Raw genomic sequence first — 23,466 nt, forward strand, 5'->3', positions numbered from 1 at the left:
CTGACTGTGAAGTCCTCTCCGGGATCGAGGGCTTTTATACGAAAACCTGGGGAACTATGACATGTCCTGCAATTTCGTGCTGAGATAGGGTGACATCGGGGTGAAACTCGCAATTTAATTATGGGAATCTAATTATGGACGTTTTTGATGGAACTGGCATCGCTGGGGAAATATGTCTCCTTGATCTACGCGAAATCGCGTTACGATGCCGCCAACTTTTATTATTCAGTTTAACGACGTTTTATTATTATTCCAAAGAGTTTTGTTGTAACTAAATCGTCTTCACCCTGAGAACTGATAACATATTAAATATTCCAGAATTAATAAATGCGTCACAACAGGCTGCCAATAATATTTGCATTTGCATTTGCAAATCGAGAAAAAAAATTCATCGAAATAAATATTTATCTCACTTCCCCAGAAGCTGCGAATTAATTAAATTTTATCTGCCGCATTAAAATCAAATTCCAATTCGCAATAATCCACTGATTACTTGAAATTGCGTTAAAAATTTTTTGATTGATTCGGATTGAAATGGAGTTGTGGGAAATCTTTATTTTCGTGATACGATGACAAGTCTTGCCTCCAAGGAGATAAAGTAGATTTCTGAATCGAGCCCTCACAGATACCATCAAGAGATATTCGCGGGATTTATCCTTATCACCGACTGATAAATTTTTAACGCGAAAAAATCAGGGGAATTACCAATTCCTTTGATAAACGTGGATGGGAAGAATAAAATAGTAAAAAATAATCTGCAATGCTCATTAATATATTTATATACAATTCGAAGCCTCCGCCAATACAAGAAAATTTTATGATATTAAACAATGATAACACACAGTGATAAATTCATCCACATGATCCACATTTATCAGATATCTTAAATTTTTCGTACGAATATATTAATTGAATAGACATTTGAATTACATGATTGTGATATAATCGCTGTGGAACGTAAATTGATAATTACATCGCAAGTGTGCGTCCTAATATCTAATTGTTTATTGTCGCGTCACAACTTTTATTGAACGGCACTCCATGAACAAACTCGATTGTTCAATTCAATCAGTCCGTTCTCGTTGAACGGATATCAAATATTACAGCGATGCTGCATTAAATTGTCATAGCCCGGCGTTCAATTAATGAAAAATAAAATCATAAGTGAATGCTCAATATTCATGAAAGTCAATGAATAATTTACAATCAATAATCTTAACTTCTACCAACAGTCAATAATTAATTATACTTATCTTAAATTATCCTATTCAATCAATACTGCATGGAAGACTTTGATTTTGTTTTTTTTTATCGTTCATAAATATTAATTTATAAATTAAATATCTCTACCCTATCATACCACAAATTGTGTTTTAATTATTGCATAACAATCACTTCAGCGTGAAATATCATGAGATGCCTCAGAAGTGATTGCAAAATTTAGACATAATCTATAATGATAATTACTCTATCATAATCAACCCTCGATTATTAAAAAATAATAATTCCAGATAACTTATCCATGAAAAACCTGATGTAAACACCCCTCACATGATTCAACTCAAGCCACCGAAATGATACGTTCCTGGTTGTCAGCAAATTGAGTTAATAAACAATAAAATTTACAGATATCATGTGCTTAATTCTAAACGATATGTTGATTCATCGTAGCTCGTCTGCTCTGCCCATCATCCACTCGCCTACAGCTTTACAAATTCATGGTAATGTCTACGTTCTTATCTGGCCAAATTCCGTGTCCGTGGTGATCAGTGTCAGCTGCCATGAACGACAATCAGCGCAGCAAGTGGTTCTCCAGAGGAATCACCATTGATTGATGGTGCACGATCCAGATTGCCATGAGGACAGCATCACTGGACAAATCACATCATGCTTCTGATCAAATAGAAGCGACTGGTCAAATCCACATCATGCTTCTGGTCAAACAGAAGCGACTGGTCAAATCCAAATTGATGATGAATAGCTTGATGGAATCACTTTGAGATACACATAACTGCCGTCGGTTTATCTGACGAGAAAAATTTTTTTTGGTGAAGCCCGAAGGCTCGCACGAAGGCCGAAGCCCAACTGATCATCTGCAAGCACCATCCGGGTCTCCAGACATCAGTAGGCGTCAGCACGCATGTGCACCTCCTTCATTCCACCAAAGCCACGCTGAATGGTTGATTCCTGTTTGTTATAGCACTGCCCAACATTCCCCTGGAGATGCACAAGCCTCACCCCCTCTCGACACATTCTCTGGTTTTCAGGGCGTCATCTGAGAGCGATGGGAAATCAATACTGGAGACGTCTTCAGAGGGAGATCCCTTTTCGCAAGGCGATAGTGTCTTGAACAAAATGTGTGAAGAGGGATGAATGGTCTAGGGCCATTGCCACTGCTCCATCGTTGATCAATGTCTCCAGACCTCAGTGTCTCATTTATTTTGAATAATCTTGAATCATTCGTCAGAAGTTTCAGAAAAATTGACCGCCATTTCTCACAGGCTAATACCAGTACTATTGACTTGTCTTTTGGAAATAATAATGTTTAATCATAATTATTTGAGGGTTTATGTTTCAGCTTTCTGGGTCACAGTGGTGTACGGCATTTGGAATGCACATCAGGGAGAAGTTTTTCATTTTAAAAACTCGTTGGAACTTTTCCAAGAGGCGGAGGGAAAAAGGAGTGACGGGCCTGGGCTGTTCTTGTAACTTCGGGGTACATTATGAGGGACGTAATCGCACGGAGAAAAGTTAGTAATGAATATTACGGTTTTCTTGAGAGAAAGTTATTGCAATATCAAAGAATTCAGCAATTAATTTTCGTAGAAAAAATAAAACACTTGAAGTTTCGTTATTAATTGTTTCAGGAGGAGTTTTGAAGGACGATGTGCGGAAGTTATCCGTTAGATGGAAAATTTGGTGGATGGATGAGTATCAGAATTTTTTTTTTGAATATTCGTTTGAGATGGTCGGGAGAGCAAATGGGAAAGAATGGAAGTTGGGAAGATGTTGAGTCTTGCCTCGATATTAAGTTTATTTCATAAATACAGAGGAGACGACGGACAAGTACAAAGTTTGAAGAGCTTTCTCTCATACTGTCTCCGGTTGCTCTTCCTCATGCTCAGGAGGTGGAGTTTTCATTGCAGAAAATCGATTCGCGGCTGGAGTGCACGACAGTGGAAGCTACGTGACCGAAAGATTCGTGATTATTATATTTCTGGTGAAATATAATATCAATGCGATGCCATCAGCAGCCATGTAGGTCTGGAGTTGCAAAACTCGAATTCAGATTATTGTACAAATTAATTTAGCGATTGTTATTCATTTGTAATGCATTCGGATAATTAATCACTAAATGGTCTTTCGTAAAAATGATAGAATTGTTATCAATATGATTGATTTGAAACGATCTCCACAGGGTGTTATTACTCCATCATCTGGGAGGATAATCCCAGAATAATCCGGGAATAAGGAAGATGTTTCTTCGAAAGTTTCGCGGAGAGTTTCGCAAACCTGAGACATAGAAAACTCCGGGAGTTGAAGCGACTGGTGCTCCCCTGATTAAACAATGCATGAGCTCCACATGTTATGCATCCGAGAAATATTTCAGGTTGAGGTATTCACATGTATCCATGGCCAGCAACTAGTTACGTTCCTGGTAGATTCAAACAACGACCTCAAACCCAACTGAGGGCGCCCACGTTCACTACTGTATTGATTAAATTGCCGGTCGGCCATTTTGCCTCGGTATCCCATTGGCGGGCGTCCATTTTGTCCTCACCCTACTCGGTAAGAAATTTTTTTTTTATTCCACTGCTCTCCCACATTCTCCTCTTCCTGAGTAATACCTGGATTCGTGCGCAAGCGTCACGACATTTTCCAACGGGTACTTACAATTGAATTTCCAACAACTGTACTCGGATTGTCCACGAACGCTCGTTACACGATTTCACGTCGGTGTATCCTGGAGTTTGTTCCGTTACTCATCCCCTGATTCCTTGATTTTTTTTGTTTATTTATTCCTTTCATTTATCATCCGCTCGGACTTTGCGTAACTCGAAAAAATAGTCATCATGGGGTTCACTTTTTTTTCTTGCGGTGTCGAATTTATTTTCTCCTCAGGATTCCCACGTTTTAATTCACTGATCGAATTCTCGGCTTCTCCTGGTTTGTCACTCGTTTTGATGGACATTGTAAATAAATTTATGCAGCTAATAAAATTTTTTGCAACTGCATCGCCATGACTTCTGCAGAAATATTTTTTTTTGTGGGAAATCAATACTTCAAGAGTTCAATATTTTGGAAATGTCATTTCAGGATAGCGGGTTTTATTTTTAGTGGCGATGTCGTATGATCAGGGGAAATAGAACAGTCAACTCGTATGGAAATAGACAATAATGAAGATTAAAGACAGTTTCAATAAATTTCCGGGTCAATGCGTGCCCCAGATTGAGATGGATTACTGCTGAAAAAAAGATTTCGATTGAACAACGATTTCGGTTACTTCATTATAATAAACCATTGCCTGTTCAATTAATTTCTAAATTATCTTCTGCCTCACGAAAAATTTTTCAACTCCATAACCAATTATATACCGATAAAACAAATAAAAAAAATATATATAAAAAATTGAATTAATCAAAATCGTATAAAAAATCTTTCTGATTAATTTAGAGAACCAGATAATTAATAATAATTATAATTAATTATAATTCCCGTGGAGCAATGGACGACAAATACTTTGAATTAATCAAAAAATTGGCGGTACAAATGGCATCAAGTAGCATTACCCAAATGAATTCAAGTAAAAAGTTCAATGAAATATGCAAGAGTGAGAAAGTCAAGGGTCTGGCGTGATAATGGTGAGATTTCTAGGCATTTGGTTTACCAAAATTCCCCGGTATAACCACATTCCGGTGTTTCGTCGTCGGCATCAAAGAAAAACTCTTTCCCCCACGCACTCCAGGATTTTTGATGAGGGGTGTATTGCTATTGGCGGAGGATACGACACGCCCGGAATTTAACCACGTGGTGTACCCACCCTACGGTAACCAGAGTGACGGGCCACGCCCCATTTCCCCTGGAGGGGCTACCACCGCCCAGTGGGTAAAACGGAAACTGGGTCAGACCAGGAGGAGAAGCCCCCGGTCGAGTCAATCCGAGAGACTCGTCGAGTTTCGAGTCCGCAGTCCCGTGATAACCACCCCGACGCCCGTCCGTCGCTCTCCCTCGTCTACAACTCCATTTTACATTATACGCTCAAAGCGCATCAATCGCATCAGGTGAGATCATCATTATTTTACCCTTTTTTTTATCATTTTTATTTACCATTTCTTGCGCCTCCGATCGTGCAATATTTTCGTGTTATATAAAATTAAAAATTATTAGATAAATAATTTTATTTTAATTGGTCTCAATAAATTCAGTCAGCCCATTGTTACGATTATCGACGATTATTTTATTTTTACTGCTTTTTGGCAAGTTTTTTTTTATCTCGAATCATGGAATATTATCATGTATATTTGGGTGTAGTAATTTTAATAGAGTAAATAGGTTGGATTGTTTTTTGGAATTGAATAAATAGTTTTGGGTAGTGAATTCGTATTTAGGAGTTACGAATGGAAAAACTATTTTGAAAAATGTCGGGGGTTGATGAGAAAATGAAATTTCAGGTTTCACTGATAATTCACTGAAATTCCGAATTTTTTTTTTAAGACGCGAGTAAATAATCATTTTTCAATTCATTTGAAATTCTCTGTGCAATTACGTGAAAAAAAAATTATTAATGAAATTAATAAGACATATTCCAAGCATATTCTGTAATGAGGAGTAAAAATCCTGGGAATAACAATAAATTTAATTAATTATTTCATCTCCATTGAGTTAAATAAATTTTCCAATTCAGCATAAATAATTGCATGAATAATTCCATGTAGTTAAAGTTTTATCACCTCCACTGCCTAACGATTTCTTATCGTCAGCCCCATTACTTCACATCACCACTAAATCACGAATAATCGATAAATTCTCGATCTGCAATAATCGATTAAATAGGGAATTCAATTTCCACTGTTCAAATAAATTCTACAACGAGAAATAATTCCTTCCACCAGAAAAAAAAAAAATATATATCCATCCACCTAACAGGTCCAGTATATATATCATATATATATATATAAATGATAAAAAATTATTAAAAACCATAAATTAATCCCAGGGGTTGTTCTTCGACGATTGGTTTTAGGAAAGAAAAAATAATCAGCTGTTCCTCCAGATCGAACCTATTTTTTTTTTTTTTTCGAATAAAAATGAGGAATAATTTTTTATCTGAGTTTCATTAATGAAATATCTCTTCAAGTCTGTGAGCCTGAGGAATAGACTCAAGAGGACTATAAAAACGCTGTCCATGTTTCGGTGGCCGTAACCACCCCTTGCTGATGAAAAAAAAAAAAAGAAATCGAAGCGTCGATGCAATGACTTTGCGCAAGTCTCGAAAAAACTGAAGGACATTGTTATTGTTGATTGTTGTAGGGACTGGCGAGGGGAAGAACGTCTGAGACATGGACAATGTGCAAATGATCGGAACTAAAATCACCGCGATCAAGGAATACTTATATGTAAGGAAGGCCATCGCATGTCATTTCATTATCACTTATCCCTCTCTGTATATATTTTTTTCCATATGATAATAACGCACTTGTGCTGTTTGTATTTTTTATTTATGCTGTGGATAAATTAAAAGTGATGCTTTTATTTTTTCAGAACTTTGCGCGGACCCATTCGCCGACTAGACTCATGAGTTCCGAAAATACTTACTCCCTCAGTCGGGAGCACAGCAGCCTAAAATATTCAGGTGAGAGCACTTTCCCTATTTTTTTTTATTAACTATTATGGAGTAATGAAGTTTCAATGAAAATTTACCCTTTGGAAAATGATGGAAATTTCAATTTGAATTTGAATTTTTATAATCGAATGCAGTGTGCGGTGAAAAAATGAAAGTTGTAATAAAAATAATTAGTGAATAATTGTAAATAATTAGCGCTGAAAGAAGGGATAGGAATTGAATCTTCAATTATCATCCGCTCAAATGAGTGAATGAAATTTGAGTGATGAAATTGATGGAAAATTTGTAAAATGATGGAAATTTGAATTTAAATTTGAATTTTGATAATCGAATGCAGTGTGCGGTGAAAAAATAAAGGTTGTAATAAAAATAATTTGCGGATAATTGTAAATAATTAGCGATGAAAGAAGGGGTAGGAATTGAATCTTCAATTATCATCCGCTCAAGTGGGTGAATAAAATTTGAGTGATGAAATCTCGACTGACTCCCACTCAACGACAATATTGTCCTGATTTAAAGCGGTGGCCGTCGGGTGTGCCAGATTGGGGTGCATAATAATTGAGGATTTTGGGTTTGGCTGCGATCAAAGCACCTCGAGTGGTTCAGGACAGATTACACGCCACAGGGGACCTGAAAAAGGGTTTTCTCGACTCTTCCTGGGACACTTACACTCCCCTATCCTGATATTTGCTTGCTGACAAGTGTCACACCGCGATAACGGCACCGTCGGTCCACCAATTCAAATTTTCCTCAATCAATCTGGAATTGTTGACACTATTGACACTTGTGACGTGACCAAGAATTCAAGAGTTGAATTATATTTCAAGATCCAAAAATTCCCACACCTTTCCTCTTATCCCTATTTTTTTTTTACCGAAGATTGAAATTTCGGGAGGAAAAGTTCCCGAGGTACGTCGTCATAAATTTCTGGCATAATCCTGCTAATAAATTCGTAGCACTAATCACGCGATAAATAACCCCCTAAAATACTGTAATTACATGTGCCGAGGGTTGGGAATGCATTTTGGGGGTATGAAAAAAAAATTTAATGTCATTCATACCCAGAAAAAATTCTGGAATTGAAGCTGCGATCAGATATATTTTTTTTTCACTGATGACACAAAAAATCCGGGAGAATTTTTATTTAAATAATGGTACAGATAGAAAGAAAAATCAGAACAGCCCCCTGATAAGTTTATGGGTGATAAGGATAATTCTCAGGGTATCTGAATTCCCCCGTGGATTGAATTACGGTTGGAGCCAACAATTCAGTTCTCCCTCTTCTCTTCTTCATCGTCGTGAATGCGGTGGTTGCTTATCCGTAGGATCGCGGTAATGGAAAAGAGACTAGCTCTCATGAGAGAAGGGTGCCTATACCAACCGGATACTTTATAGTTTGGCTGCGAAAAAGGGACAGCTTAATCCTGGAAGGATTTACCTCGGAATCTCTCTCAGCCTTCTCCAGCATTTTGTCTTGATTATGTTTTGTTTTTTTATTTATTTGGTTTTTTACTCGATTTTTTTGGAACCGTCTTGCAATCTTGACGGATGTGACTGGTGGCTGGATTGGATGGCTCTCAGGATTACGAAGACATGAGAATGAGAAAGGATGGTGTCATCCCACCAAACAAGTGAGAGTGTGTCAATTTAGGTCTATACTTTCAATTGTTTGATGAGGTGAAATCATTCCAGTGGCTCACTACGATGGAATTATTACAGTTCATCAAGAGGATTTTGTTCAACTGATGAATTATTAAAATTATAATAAACCACAACATTACGCGTTTCCGCGTAATGTCGGATTTGTGACGCGTAATGTTGGATCCGCTCCGCGTAATGTCGGGTTCACTGAAATGATTTTTAAAAAATCAGAAAAAAAATCCAAATTCATTTTAATGATTTTTCCCAACGATTCTCATCCCCTGGATTATCCACCTGCTTTCAGATATTCTCCCACAAAATGTGGAGGGATATCCCGCAACGAGAGAATTCCTGATGAAAGTCGTCGATATTCTCCTGGACTTCATCAAATCCACCAACGACCGGAACGCTAAAATTCTCGATTTCCATCATCCAGCGGAAATGATGCAGCTCCTGGACCTGGAGATACCGGACACTGGACTACCCCTGCAGCAACTCCTCCTGGACTGCGCCACAACCTTGAAGTATCAAGTGAAAACTGGTGAGTCAAAAAAAAAAATTATATTCCATATCAATGATATTAATAATTCGCTTTTGTTTTAATATTTTTTTTTTGAATGATAATTCCGTGATTATATCTAGATAAACACTTGAAGAGTAAACAAACCCAGAATAATTGCATTGACTTTTTCTCATACTGCGAATAATTTGATTATAAAATACGCGCATGCAGACTTTCCCCCTGACGATGAGCCGAATGCGCGATAAGCCGCATAATTTCATATTCAATTTAGCATACGCCCGCACGGTAGTGCAGATAAGGCGACCGGAGATATCCCCAACCCCCTTCCGTGTGACCCCAACACCCCCTCACCCTTGGAAAATATAACACGGGCATTATATGACTGTGATAAATGGATGTTGCCGAGAGTGACGGAAAAAATTTGACCAGAAAAAAAAAAATCCCAGTAGCGCATCAGAACATGAACCAAAACATTCCCATAATCTCCTCCGCCATCTTCCAATCGATTGTTTTATCTCTCAACATAAAAAACGTAATCCAAATATAGTCTCACTCACGGAGAAAAATATGTGATGACAATTTTTTGATGAATGACAATTTTTTTGGATTTTCATGGGATTGGGAATTAGACGAAAATAATTATTATTATCTCAAAAATAATTATAGAAATAATTCCATGAATTGGATGACAATTTTTAATTTTTTTTTTATTGAATCTCGAGATATTGATGACCAGAAAAAAATGCAACATTTGTAGGCGCATGTCGTAGTCACGGGACAATTAATTCCGCTGATGTTCTCCCAATGAAATAAAAAAAAATCCTGCAAACTTGGAACCTGTAAAACACCGAGAGTCTGAACATCCAGTTGAACCAAAATTTTTTTCGCATTCTCCGGATTATTTACATATTTAATTTATTATTTATTTTCATATATTATTTATATTTAATGTGCATCAGTCTCGCCAATGACTCGATTTTGGCTCCTGAATAATCAAGGACAGAGCAAAGCCCCATGTACTTGTTTATGTGAATCCGGTGGCAAGAGCGACTCGATATACCGGAAGTCGACCGCAAATCCTGCCCCACCAGCCAGTGCTATCTCAACTAGATTCGATTACCAGTTGTGAATGGGATGCTAATGCACAATGCCGTCAATGCCCCCCAGGAGTCGAAAAACAGAGGAATCAGAGGGATAAATTTGCACCAGAGAAATCGAAATAACTTTTGCACCGCATTCATATAAAAGGGAGTCTCTTCCTCGGAATCACAAAACCTCGTTATTAGATTATGGTACCCTCCTGGAATGTCAACCCCCTTCCTGGACTTCTTTGTACAAGACTGTTTTGATGCAGCCCCTGGCTCCATTTTTCGAGGGGATATATTTCATTCTGATTTTTTTTCTCTTCCTTTTTTACCCCTCGCGAGATGACCGGAGATTGCGGTGAGGACAATGAAATCAGGGGGACGGGAAAGGGGGGGATATGATAGGGATGATTGGCAGTCTGTTGAGGTGAAAAAATATTTATCGAGTATTGATAAGAATTTTTTAGGGGTCGTTTGAGGGATCTGAAAGATTCAGAATCTCAACTATTTTTTCCTACCCCCATTATTAGTGGCACATTTTCATTTATAATTTTATTTCATGTAATTTAATTACAGAAATTTGAAATGCAAATACATTTTTGGGTGCGACACAGCTTTTTCGTTCGCGAATCCGTTCAATCGTAGAAATCACGATTCGAAGTTGAATGTTGAAAAAAAAAAAGGGGGGAAAACACTTTGCGACACTCGCGCAGGCAATTTATCCTGGGGGACAGTAAATTCAATGGGATCGGTGTAATTAAGAGCCATTTCTACACGATTTTGCCCCCTCCTCTGACAAACTCCGAAGGGTCGAGGTCTGGCGTAACAGTAAATAGGGGATACACTGGGGGTGGCTTCCAGGGGTTGTGCAATCTCACGTTTTTACCCCCTATTTTGGTGCCTGCATGACTGGATGAAACACACATTCATCCGGGAGTTTTGCAGAGAAGGGCACACTGGTGGAATTTAAATTGGTATTCTAGCCTCACGTGCTTACGCCCTGGAATTTGTCGATATTTTGACGACGTCACGGTTAAAGCGAACCCTCGAGAATTCCCGGGGTGAGTTCCTCTCATTTTTTTTTTCAATTCCTCAATTTTTTTTTTAATCCTACAGCTGCCAAAGCCTTTCGACACGCTTTAAAACTTGAGTTGATCACGTGGTGAAATGGAATTTTCAGCTCGAAAATAATTCAATGGAGATAAACAAATACGTAACAATGTAATATTATTTTTATAGACATTTTTCCGCTGCGAGTTGAAATGATAATTGTATATTTTTCTCTCAATATAACATGATGGATGATGGAGTATTAGCGTTAAGCCGGGGTTACACACTTCTCTTCATACAAATCTCGAGCCTCTAATTTATCACCAACTCCGAGCTCTGGCTGCGACAGGTTACCAAAAAGCCTCTCATACTTTTCTCGATATCCACCCCTCAGACCCTTCATTCAAACAGCCCTTATGCTCCCCTCCGCAAAATACTCCAAATTAGTCGAATGGAGCATTCCAACATCTCGCACTGTGCATTCCCCGAAATTTTTCTCTTTCCCTAAACCAACATCAAATTTTCACGATATCCCATTGGTTAATCAATCATTTTCCCTGCCAAAGCATAATAATTATTATTATTTTATTGCAGATTGAATAAAAATTTTTTTATCAATTTTTCCATGAGAGTTCACGCAGTAATTTGGAAAATCGATCGGATTCCCTCCCCCTCGTGTATTTTAACATCTCTTGATTCTCCTCGATATTGATACGCAGCATTAAAACTGAAACTACGATTTGTTACACGTATTTCGTGCATTTGAGAGCCTCTGCAAACAATCTAGTCGTTCAGCGACGCGTGTGACGCGCAAAATGCGGGCTCTCCGGATCATCGACCCTCGAACCCCTGGCAAAGTCCATCCACCGGGTGTTCCCTACCACAGATCAGTGAAAGAAGTGAAAAAGAGGGTGAAGGGGAGGCACATCTTGAAGTAACCCCTGGACCGGACGCGTGACTCGAGTCACCGATCATGATAATTGCGGATATAACGCCACGACAAACCGTACATGCTGCACCGATGCATTGAGGATTTTATTGTACTTTGGGGTTTAACGATCTCCCCTATCCCCACATGGAATTTATTGTTTAGAAAATTGGGTAAATGTGAATTTACAAAATCGGTACTGTGACGATTTTGAATTTCCCGCCGCGCACATGAACACGCGGGCAGGCGTGTGGACCAATCGGTGAAAGCCTGGACTCGGACGAACTTCATTTATGTTTATGTATGTATTTGTGAATATGTATTTTTATGAATAAAAAAATAATCTGCATAAAAAATCGAATGACATCTTTAATTTCAAATCGAATGATCAAAAATCATGCGGTTCGCTGCGCAGACGTCTCCTGCACTCGGGGAATCCCACACACATGTCAATATATGACAAGGGGAATGGAAAGAGAATCCTGATCCTCTTTGACAAGCAGACCCAGGGATGATACGTCAATCAGACCGGTAGTTCCTGGAGATTAAAACGCTTTATCCAAATAATTACCTTCAACTACCTCAAAATCATTGAATTATTGTTAAAATTTCTTATTTCCAGATATATAATAATAAACGCGACTCATCACGTCTTCATCATTGAGAGGAATGATGCCTATGGGTTATCGATTTTTCCTCTCCGAATTCCTAAACCGAAATAACTTGAATTTCCTGAAAAAAATCTGTTTGAAGCGATCGGAGAGAAGACAGATAACGAAAAACAATTGTACGACTCGTAGCACATACGAAAATTGTTGCTGGTGTAGCATGAAAACTACCATTCCCTTATTCGGATAGGGGTTGTACCCATCAAACAGAAGCATTAGGCTTGATCCCAGCGCGATGTTCATCCGAGCGGATGACAACATACTCTGGGAGCAAGCTTAAAGCTCTTTTCGTTTTCATCCATGTACCATCAACCTTTCTGTCTTCCTCCCCTTATATACTCTTTAATTCTCACACATCCATTTCAGGATCATCCATTGATAATTTTACCGATATTATTTATGTACATGAACTTTTGAATTTTTTTCGGACAGTCTTGGATTCTCTGAAAGCTCATCACAAACTCCAGTGTGACGATTTTTTAAAATAAAAATCACTTCAGCTTCTTTTTATTTTCATTCAAAATATATTATTATAAGATAATTTATATTGACCAGACCGACCGGTTGACGTCAATAATTCCAGGTTTTATTGTTTTCTCTCGTCTGATCGTAAACGGTGATAAGGATTCTCTTATCTTCTCAGACCATTTGTGCAAACAATCAGAATGGAGAAACCGATTTTATTATTTTTAGAAATCTGCACAAAATTCTACCGCGATTTCCGTATAAAATCGTGTGTGAGGTCTAATCGTCAATTGCATTTGCATTCATTAAATTTCTTGTGATAAAAATCTCATTTGAATAATGAAGTTAATTTCTGTATTGATTGTAATTGCGGTGGTAATAATGGCTGCCAGTGGACAGCGATGCAGGGGACGTCGAGAGCCGGTCAGTAACGATTGCTCAATTAAAAATATAAAATCATCATAATCTCCAGTTGCAAATATTTAATCTCACTTTCAGTGTCAAACCGACAATGACTGCTGCAATTTCGCTTGTCGTGGACGCAGCAAGATTTGTGCATGTACGTGAAAGTTTTTCATTATAAAAAATAATTGTTCAATCAATCTCACTAATTAATCAACAATTTTCTAGAATATAGGACCTACGGTGTACGGATCATCCTCCGGGGAACTTTGCAACCAAAAAAAGACACGAGAATTTATTTAAAAAATCAAAATAAAAAATATCACACCCTCCAAACACCCATTGCATTTATCATTTGTTATTATATATTATTATTCCAAGATTATTCACGCCCAGATGTCAGAAGAATGACGTCAAAATCTTTTCTTGTTCTCTCTCTGATCATAAACAATTTTAGAATTAATTAATAATCCCGATATTTTCTCAGCCAAGAAATGAAAACAGTTAAATGTGGAATAATCGATTTCATTGAAAAAAAAATCTTAAAAATCTTGAATGAGTTCTCATATAAAAGTGCGCGTGGAGTTCCTTCACCAGTCGTAATTGAATCAATCGAGTGCACACCAGAAAAAGGTTCAAAAAATATATTTGGAATAATGAAGTTCATTTCATTTTTTGCGGTGATCGCGATGGTGTTGGTGGCTGTGAGTGGCCAACGTTGTAGGGACCGAAGACAGAGGGTTAGTTATAATAATAAATTCCAAAAACTACGACATCCGAAATGAGAATTAAAAATCCATTAATTATTTCAGTGCGGACACGATAACGACTGCTGCAACTGGTCTTGCATTCCGGGTAGACAAATCTGCGCCTGTATGTAAAAATTCTAATCATCCGAATTAATCCACTCCGAAGGATCAATTTTTTATAATATTCTAATAATGAATTTTCAGAATGGAGGACTGACGAGGAAACGAGGACTGAATTTCAATGGATTAACGATCAATCAACTTTATTATTTAAAAATGTAAAAAAAAAATTCTTTTCGAAGATGTTATCTCCACAGTAATCCTTTATAATTATTCATTTATAATTGTTCAATAACGGAAATATAAATATTAAAACATATTGACACCACGATTATTTTTTAAATAATAAATTCGCGAGATGCATTGATAATGATATGCGATCTATAATCATCCTGAGTATTCGATGCTTGCGCTGATGAATAGCGATGGACTCCTTCTGCTAGATCGACAGCTCTGACAGTTCAGTTTTTCCAAAAATTTCTGTTAAAGGACATCCTCGTTTCTTCAATCAATTGTCCTGTGGTCTGGATTTGGTATCAATGGCTGGAGAGTGGCTGACCGCCACCGCAAACACGAATATGTTCACTTACGAGATTGCACCAGTTTTCATTCTCATGGAGCACGTGGTGCTTGAGAAGATGAGGGAATTGATTGGCTGGAATACTGGAGACTCCATCCTAGCACCTGGTGGATCAATCAGCAATCTCTACGCTTTTCTCGCTGCTAGACACAAAATGTTTCCTCATTACAAGGAGAAGGGACTCTCTGCTGTCGGTGGACAGCTCGTGATGTTCACATCTGATCAGGTAATCAAGTGGGAATTAATCAGGATTCCTCAGGGTAATATGAATCATAAACTCGATTACGGTTTTTTTTTATTTCAGTGTCATTACTCGGTAAAATCGTGTGCATCCGTCTGCGGTCTTGGTACTGACAACTGCGTGATGGTTCCCAGTGATGAAAATGGCAGAATGATTCCATCGAAGCTGGAGCAACTCGTTCTCGAGCGCAAAGCAATGGGGCACATTCCTTTCTTCGTCAATGCAACCGCTGGGACAACTGTCATTGGTGCATTCGATCCAATCTCCCAAATTGCTGATATATGCGAAAAGTACAGCCTCTGGTTGCACATCGATGTGAGTAAATAAATATTCTGACTATTAGTTAATCCCATTCGTTTAAAATAAATCGTTGAATCGAGGGAATTGTCCGTTTAAATTATTCAAATTCGACGTGGAAAGCTGGTGAACGGATTTTCAGGTGCAAATGCCAAGTGCCTAAGAGTATTATCCTAAATAATAAATGTGAGAAGGTTCGACTGGAATTCCGGGATTTTGGGGTGCGGCAAATTGTTGGGAAATTGTAGAATCCCGGATTAAAGTGCATTTCGCTATTTACGAAAATTGGACATTCCGCTCTTGCCAATTCGAATTCAGATCGCAGTTTTCTTCAGTGGATATTGTTGAAGTAATTATCTAATTGAATTGCACTGTCCATTCGCACGTTCAATTTGTCGAAAAAGCTTTCAACCGTTATCTGTTCTATCCTTTTAATTTCACCAGCAATTATTCGCGAAATCATTCACCCAAACAAGAACTCGTCCTTGAAAATTGCACGCAGGTTAAAATCCATCGATTGATCTTCGTGACAATTCCCGGTTTCAAATTAATATATCAGCGTGATGCGATATTATGATTGATGTGATTATTTTGTGGTGTCATTAGGCGGCGTGGGGTGGTGGACTGCTGCTCTCAAAAAAATACAGACATCCGAGACTGACGGGCATCGAACGGTGAGTGCATCATAATTTCCAAGGGGAATACAAATCTGCACCTTCTGGGGAACAATCCACTGAATTTATTGCCAAACCATTGAACAATTTATACACAAGCTGGGGCACTATAAATGACACATCGAAGGTTTTTCAAGTAAACCGCCTATGGGAAAACAGTGTGTGCCATTCGGGGCGCCTTAATCCCGGACTTTTATAGTTTATTGGGGCTTAGTTTGATGGAGTTCTTTCGAGAAAACACTCTGGTCCCTCATAAGCTCAGCGTAATAACAAAATCAATACGTATTGGTTATATGTACACTCGGTGCAGATGATTTTACATGTCAATGGAAATTTTTCCCCTGGGAAATGGATTTCCAACGTAAAAAGTTTCTTCTACCCTCTAAAAAATCCAACCCCCTGTGTTTTTCTTTTTAAAAAATTTATAACATACAATTATTTATTTTAATTGATTATTAACCAGTGAGAAATTTTAGTAACCGATTTTTTGCGGTAATATTTTGAGTTGTGTTATTTTGAAAAATGAGAATGATCTGTTATTGTTTGGAGGGAATTTTCATGGAGTGATTTTCTGGGGAAAATGGGAGTGAAGGGTGATTGAGGGATGATGAAGTGCTGGAGTAATCCGTGATGTTTATGGGACTGAAAGGAGTGACTCCTGTCTCTGGCACATGCCAACTTTCGCATCCATACCGACACTAGCCTACGACCCTCGGGCACTAGCATTGGACCACACGTTGGGGTCAGAATATAGGGATGGGGATGAGCATCGTCTGCTTGCGATGGGGCTGGCGAGATTAATCCACGATTTGCATCCACGCGCATCTGTTCCTCCCTTCTTTCATTCTTTCTTTCACTTCATGCGTTTTTTTTTTTGCAATCCCTAGCGAAGACGTAGGAAAAATTTCCTGACGTGTGAAACTAATTTCTCTTCAATTAAAAATATTTGAAGTTCAAATTCTACCTGAAGAGCCACCCGAAAAATTGACGTTGAAAAAAAATAATCCCGAGGCTGCAATTGCGCTGCTTTTCTCGCATAAACAAAAAAAAATGGAATGAAAATTTTTTTATCACGCCACCGGTAATTGTTAAAAACCACTTTTCGCCTGGAGTGAAGTCTTGATTAAAAAAATCCCCCGGTTGAAATAAAAGAGAGAGTCAAGTATACATGTGAAAGTGAGAGAACGGTCTAGTGTAGTTATCCGACGGGTAAAGCGCAACAGCTGGATCTGTTCCCTGAAGCGCATTTACGGAGGAACAGGACTCTTCTCTTATTGACGTCGGCAACGTCGGCGATGCTGAAATAAAGCCTGAAACTCCCCCTCAATTCCATGGGTGCCCGACAATGCCGGATTAAACTCACTGCTACAAAGGACGTCAGCGTCTGCTATATTCCGGACTCTTTCTCCTTCCTCTTTCCCTTTTTTTTTCGCCATTTTTTTTCACTCTCTTTGTCTACCATGTACCCTCTCCAACGCGTTGTGATAAAGTCCAGAATGATTACTGGTAAGAGCCGAGTAAAGGCTGGAGAAAAGAAAACTCCTGGGTAAAGTTCAAGGTCTATTCTATTCCTTCATTCGCATTTATTCTTCTTTATCTTTTCTCTGGTCCCTTTTCATCCTTTGGCATGTACTTTAGCTTTAGAATTGTTTGCGAGAGTTGGACTCACATTGTTCGCCTCATCTTCAGGAACTCTCGATGGGCTGATCGGGGGTAGAATTTTTCGATGGAATTATCACGGCATTTTGAGGATATTCATCGAATTCAATTTTTTGCGCGGTTTATCGTTCGGTATTTGCGCGGTATCGGCTTGGGGAAACCCTAGGGGTAATTAGCATTTCGATGTGGGGGTAATATATATTCTCGCGGGGCGGCTTTTGGGGTTGACACCTATAGCTAAATTGGAGTGGGTTGTAATGGGGTCGAGGACGACTGCACGCACAACCCCCAGATGGGAATCCCATTAATCACCACCCACTATGTCGCGTTCGTTGTCGCGAAAAAAAAGAGTAATTGAAAGAGCCTTGATGATGCAGAAATTGTAAAAACCAAAAAAATGCACGTCTGAAAAACGAAAAAATTCCACGAATTAATATAAACTCTAATTGACGACAAACACGATAGCGGACCTCTCTATCAGTACAAAGAAAGATTGAATTCAATTGAGAGATGAAAATAAATTTTTTTTCGAAAATCTGGAAAACATTTTTTTTTTTCGAATTTCGATGGAATTGAATTTTTTTTTAAATCGATGAAAATTAATTTTTTTTTTAAGTCTCGGGAAAACTCATGAGTTCTGAGTAGCGGGCCGCTCTATCAGTCCTAAAAAATATTGAATTCAATTGAGAAATGGAAATAATTTTTTTTTTTGAAAATCGATGAAGATGAATTTTTTTTGAAAATCGATGAAAATGAATTTTTTTGGAAATTCTCGGGAAAACTCACGAGTTTTGAGTAGGGGACCTCTCTATCGGTCCAAAGGAAGATTTAATTCAATTGAGAGCTGAAAATAAATTTTTTTACCGAAATCGATGAGAATATTTTTTTTTTCGAAATTCGATGAAAATGAATTTTTTTGAAAATCGATAAAAATGATTTTTTTTTTAATTCTCGGGAAAACTCATGAGTTCTAAGTAGGGGACCTCTCTATCGCTCCAAAAAAAAAATCAATTCAATTGAGAGATGAAAATAATTTTTTTTTCAAATCTCGATGACGACGAATTTTTTTGAAAATGAATGAAAATGAATTTTTTTTTAATTCTCGGAAAAACTCATGAGTTCTGAGTAACGGACCGCTCTATCACTCCAAAAAAAGATTGAATTCAATTGAAAGATGAATATATAATTTATTTTTTTTAATATCAAACATAATATAAAAATATTTCGTAATAATTGTAATTTTCCAAGAGTAAGGATAATCAAGAATTAAATGAAAATTTCTAGGGGACGGGAGGAAATCTGAAAAATTAGATTTATTTTCTCTCGATGGAAAAGTCTGGGGTAATTTTATGAGGCAAATTGATGGAGTTTTGGTAGTACTGAAAGAGACATTTACGACAGGGCCATCGCACTCGGATGAACAATGGGTTGGCTATCGAAAATGTAACTAATGGAGTGGGATCTGCGTGAGACATGTAAACTCTTGTGCTCCATGGCCCGAAATCTGGGGGATGTTGTAACTCTTCACCTCCCGAAGAGCCCTTGAGCATCATCCACAGGGCAATCATTCCTGTCACTTCCCACATATCAATAAAATTTCATAAATAACCGGATAAAAATCAAAACACCAAATTATTTCCATGATTTATTCCCAAACTACAAAAGAACACAAATTCTCACTCGTAACATTACCCTTGGATTAAAAGGGTTGAACATCTAACCGCGAGGGTGTTTTCGAAGGGCTGAATCCATCGCCACAGCTACGTATTAATAGTCCCCCCTCGGTTTAAAATTAATGGAGCTAGTATTACCGAGCACTTGGGGCCCATTTTCTTTTTTACCACTGCAATTCCATGGAGCTGACTTGAACAACCACCTGAGACACCTCGCCATGCTAAATCACCTCAGATTGACACACCACCAGCTTCACCTCTCCTAATAATAATTCTCATTGTCTCATTATCCTTGACTGCACTGGAAAAAAGAAAATTGATGATTATGGAAAAAAAAATCAAGGGGTTGAAGTGATTTAAAGGGCGGATTGAGAATTAAATTTTTTTTCTAATTCCAGAGCTGATTCCGTCACCTGGAATCCACACAAGCTGATGGGAGCTCTTCTCCAGTGCTCAACAATCCACTTCAAGGAGGATGTGAGTGAAGTCATTGAAATCATTGTATAATTATAATCATTATATAATTTATTATATTTTATGATATAAATGGTAGCAATGCATTAATTCGGAATGAAAAGGCCCTCGTTATAATAACGATCGATGCGAAATCCCTGAAATGGTCGATTTGAGGGTTTGCCATGTACCCCGAAATGAGCAAATTCTCGGGAACACGGGGGAGGGTACAAATGCTCCTGGACACTGGTGGAATTTAATTAAACTAAGAGATAACATATGTTACCCTCGAGATAGGGCTGACGGAGGGTTATTCTGTCCCTCTCCTTCCGCCTGTGCGCGAGTTTAGTTATTGCTAAACTCCCACCCCTGATCATCAACCCTGCCCTGGAAAAATTCACCCCCAACGAGATATTAAAATTCCGCTCGCCGGCTGTTGCACGAGAATTTTTTTTTTTTTTCTTGCTCTCCCGAGGGGTGAGATGAGAGGGAGTTCGACGTTATTGTTTGTCATATATTTCTGCCCTTGACATGACTGTTGAGATTTTCGTCAGCACCCCAGACCTGTCAAAGGGTGGGAAAAGACTTTGTTGCCTCAAAGGATGAGAAATCTCCCTGAGATTTTTTTGAATGAAAAAATGATTTCTATTTCGTTGGAAATAACCGAGAGTCAATATCGGTTGGTCGCCATTTTCGGGTGTACCATGTGGAACCGGGTTTCTGAATCTGATTCGCGAGATTCGCGCATGTGTAGGAATTCATCGGTATCGACCGGAACTGCAGCTAGAATTTTCGCGAGGTGCGCAAGAATTTTTTTTTATTTCATTCTCACGAGGAAAAATCAATGAAAAAAAATCGGATGACCAGAAAAAAAATGGTGTGAATATTTCCTTGATGTTTAGGGTCTTCTGATCAGCTGCAATCAGATGTCAGCTGAGTACCTCTTCATGACTGATAAGCTGTACGACGTAAAGTACGACACAGGTGACAAAGTAATCCAATGCGGTCGCCATAATGATATCTTCAAGCTGTGGCTGCAGTGGCGTGCTAAGGTACCTCAATCATGGAGTAATGGATAATCAGATAAAAGGAAATGATGAAATTTCAGGGCTCAGAAGGATTCGAGAAGCACATGGATCGACTCATGGAGCTGACTGAATACATGGTGAAGCGCATCAAGCAGATGCCGGATAAATTTTATCTCATCCTGGAACCTGAGATGGTTAATGTCTGCTTCTGGTATCTGCCGACGCGAGTGAGGAACATGCCGCATAATTCTCAAAGGGAAAAAATTCTCGGCGAGGTAAAACGATAATGACGATAATTAAAATGACGGATTAAATATAAAAATTCTCCTGCCAGATCTGTCCGATTTTGAAAGGCAGAATGATGGAGACGGGAACTCTGATGGTTGGCTATCAGCCGGACGATCGTCGGCCAAATTTCTTCAGGAACATCATATCAAGTGCCGCTGTGACAGAGGCCGATGTCGATTTTCTCCTGAATGAAATGGATCGGCTCGGTCATGATCTGTAAATCTCCCCTGATCAATTCTGTACAAAGCTTATCCAAGGACAACAACCATGAATATTGAAGTAAGACATATTCCCGTGAAGTATTCAGATGCATTATTTGCTCACATCGATTATAAAATAATCCCGGCAAACGTAATTCATCTGAAGCAGCACATGTTAGTGATAGAAGTAATAAATTATATTAACTGTTGATGCAACTGTTGAGAAATCAGGAAAAGTACATAGTCTTAAGATAATTTAATAGAGTACACAGCAATGAGAGATGATATTTGAGAGAGAATGATACAAGAGTTTGGGTATTGATCAGGGACGCAGGTGGTTCTGGTTCAGGATTAAACCAGTCCATAATTACCGATCAAGGTATTGATTGATAAATTAATTTTAATGAGTAATGAAGAGGGGAAATTATCTTTGAACCAGAATGTAATTGCGCGAAGCGAGCTGGCTCGTTCGTGAATGAAATATTTTGCGAATAGATTGAGAATTCATTGGCACTTTGAGAGTTTAACATCCAGACGTTGTGCGAGTTACAACGAATACAATCGATTGTTTGAGAAAGTCCGTTCAGATGAATTATTTTTTATTTCGTCAGAACAATCGTCAAGATATTTTCATCGAATTCTCGCCAATAGCTGAATAATTTGTTAATTTTTTTGTGCCAATTAGGAAAATTTTGTTGAGAGTCAATTGACATTTTTGTTATTAATTTATTAAGGAGCAGAGCACATCATGTGAATGATTGAGGGTGAGAATATTTAGTGTTGAAGTTTTTGAAATAAAAACAGAAACCCATGAAAGTACGTGCTTAATCCACTACTCATGATTATTCATTTCTACGGAATTAAATATTTATTCCACAATTTTATTTCAATGAATAATTTATCATTCTGAGATGACACATTTCTTGCAAGAATCATGACGATAATAAACAGTGAGAAACGATCGTACAACTTTATAGTTCTCAACACACTCGCCAGTATTCAGTAAATAATTAAATAAAAATCATATAAAATATAATGACAACAGAAAAAGTATAGATGTAACACATAAGAGAATATTCTATATTATACCTATAATAAAACAAATCAAATATATATGTATTTATGTACATTTATGAAGTTACTTCTCTTTTTGTTTCGAGAATCTACGAAACGTTTCAACGATCGTTCCGTTTTAGGTAAATTAGGATCATTTGTAGAAGGGCAATAACAATAATTACGCGTCAATTCAGCATCTTACAGATGATTGATTATTAGCAATTGAATTTTATGAAATAATTTTAATTCGTTTGTATTAATTATCAAGACGTTCCACACAAACGTCAGTCCAGCGAGAATATACGCAATGAAAAGGGAAATGAAAAGCAATTAAAGTAATTCAAGAAGGAAATTATATGATATTTATGGTGCATTAGATTGTAATGGACCGGAGTGTATTTTTAGAGAACATCCACCTATGATTGCGATACCTGAAAGAAAGGAGTGAAATAATTGATAACAGAGCTGTCCTATTGTTGTTAATGATCTCAATTCACTGATTTTATCAATGTTGATCACTTCTGCCTGATGAAATTCATTCATATCCATTTTAAATAAAATTATTGACAATTGATTCCTGTAAAAAGGAAAATGAAAAGGTAAAATGTGATTTTCGTTTAATCATGATGATAATCATTAAGTATTCAGTATGATTTTGATATTTTAAATCATGATGTTGATTCAATTTTATGTTCATTGTTCGATATTGATTATTTAGATGTTTTGCTTTCCAGCATTGATGCTCGTATCAATTTCATTCTCATTGATTTTTTTTTTCTAGCACTTGTACATAATATTCTCTTCGTCTTTTGCACACTGCACTTTTCATTCCCGCACTAGTTCCTTTTTATTTGAATTTTCTGTACTTAGGGAGTAAAAAATCATGAAGAAAGAAATTGACA

At 37.7% G+C, this 23,466-nt stretch overlaps 1 protein-coding gene and 1 long non-coding RNA gene across 6 annotated transcripts; both read left to right on the forward strand.

Annotated features, from left to right (window-relative positions):
* The first annotated feature begins 5,148 nt into the window (after positions 1-5,148).
* Positions 5,149-22,169, forward strand: Gad1 (glutamate decarboxylase). 2 transcript variants are annotated; one of them, XM_011311919.1, is made up of 11 exons: positions 5,149-5,282; positions 6,532-6,617; positions 6,763-6,853; positions 8,790-9,026; positions 14,905-15,221; positions 15,300-15,551; positions 16,140-16,207; positions 19,938-20,016; positions 20,895-21,044; positions 21,101-21,295; positions 21,355-22,169. In XM_011311919.1, exons 2-11 carry the CDS (start codon positions 6,561-6,563, stop codon positions 21,526-21,528), a joined length of 1,620 nt encoding a protein of 539 aa, XP_011310221.1. In that variant the 5' UTR covers positions 5,149-5,282; positions 6,532-6,560; the 3' UTR covers positions 21,529-22,169. The 2 variants fall into 2 exon arrangements, with proteins under 2 accessions (XP_011310221.1, XP_011310222.1); XM_011311920.1 differs by lacking the exon at positions 6,532-6,617.
* On the forward strand, positions 13,480-14,734 carry LOC105270769 (uncharacterized). 4 transcript variants are annotated; one of them, XR_892590.1, is made up of 5 exons: positions 13,480-13,627; positions 13,703-13,763; positions 13,835-14,346; positions 14,419-14,479; positions 14,560-14,734. It is a non-coding gene; the product is annotated as an uncharacterized lncRNA (long non-coding RNA). The 4 variants fall into 4 exon arrangements; XR_892591.1 differs by having other exon boundaries at positions 13,842-14,346; XR_892592.1 differs by having other exon boundaries at positions 13,750-13,763.
* Positions 22,170-23,466: the final 1,297 nt, after the last annotated feature.

The sequence above is a fragment of the Fopius arisanus genome, unplaced genomic scaffold, assembly GCF_000806365.1.
Source record: "Fopius arisanus strain USDA-PBARC FA_bdor unplaced genomic scaffold, ASM80636v1 scaffold00094, whole genome shotgun sequence".
In the NCBI taxonomy this organism is placed as follows: domain Eukaryota; kingdom Metazoa; phylum Arthropoda; class Insecta; order Hymenoptera; family Braconidae; genus Fopius; species Fopius arisanus.

Bases quoted from the DNA above. Each gene is read 5' to 3' on its own strand.
- Gad1 (XM_011311919.1), top strand. From the start codon at position 6,561: ATGGACAATGTGCAAATGATCGGAACTAAAATCACCGCGATCAAGGAA. The intron at 15,222-15,299 runs GTAATCAAGTGG...TTTTTATTTCAG, and splicing joins TGATGTTCACATCTGATCAG to TGTCATTACTCGGTAAAATC. The intron at 21,045-21,100 runs GTACCTCAATCA...ATGAAATTTCAG, and splicing joins GGCTGCAGTGGCGTGCTAAG to GGCTCAGAAGGATTCGAGAA.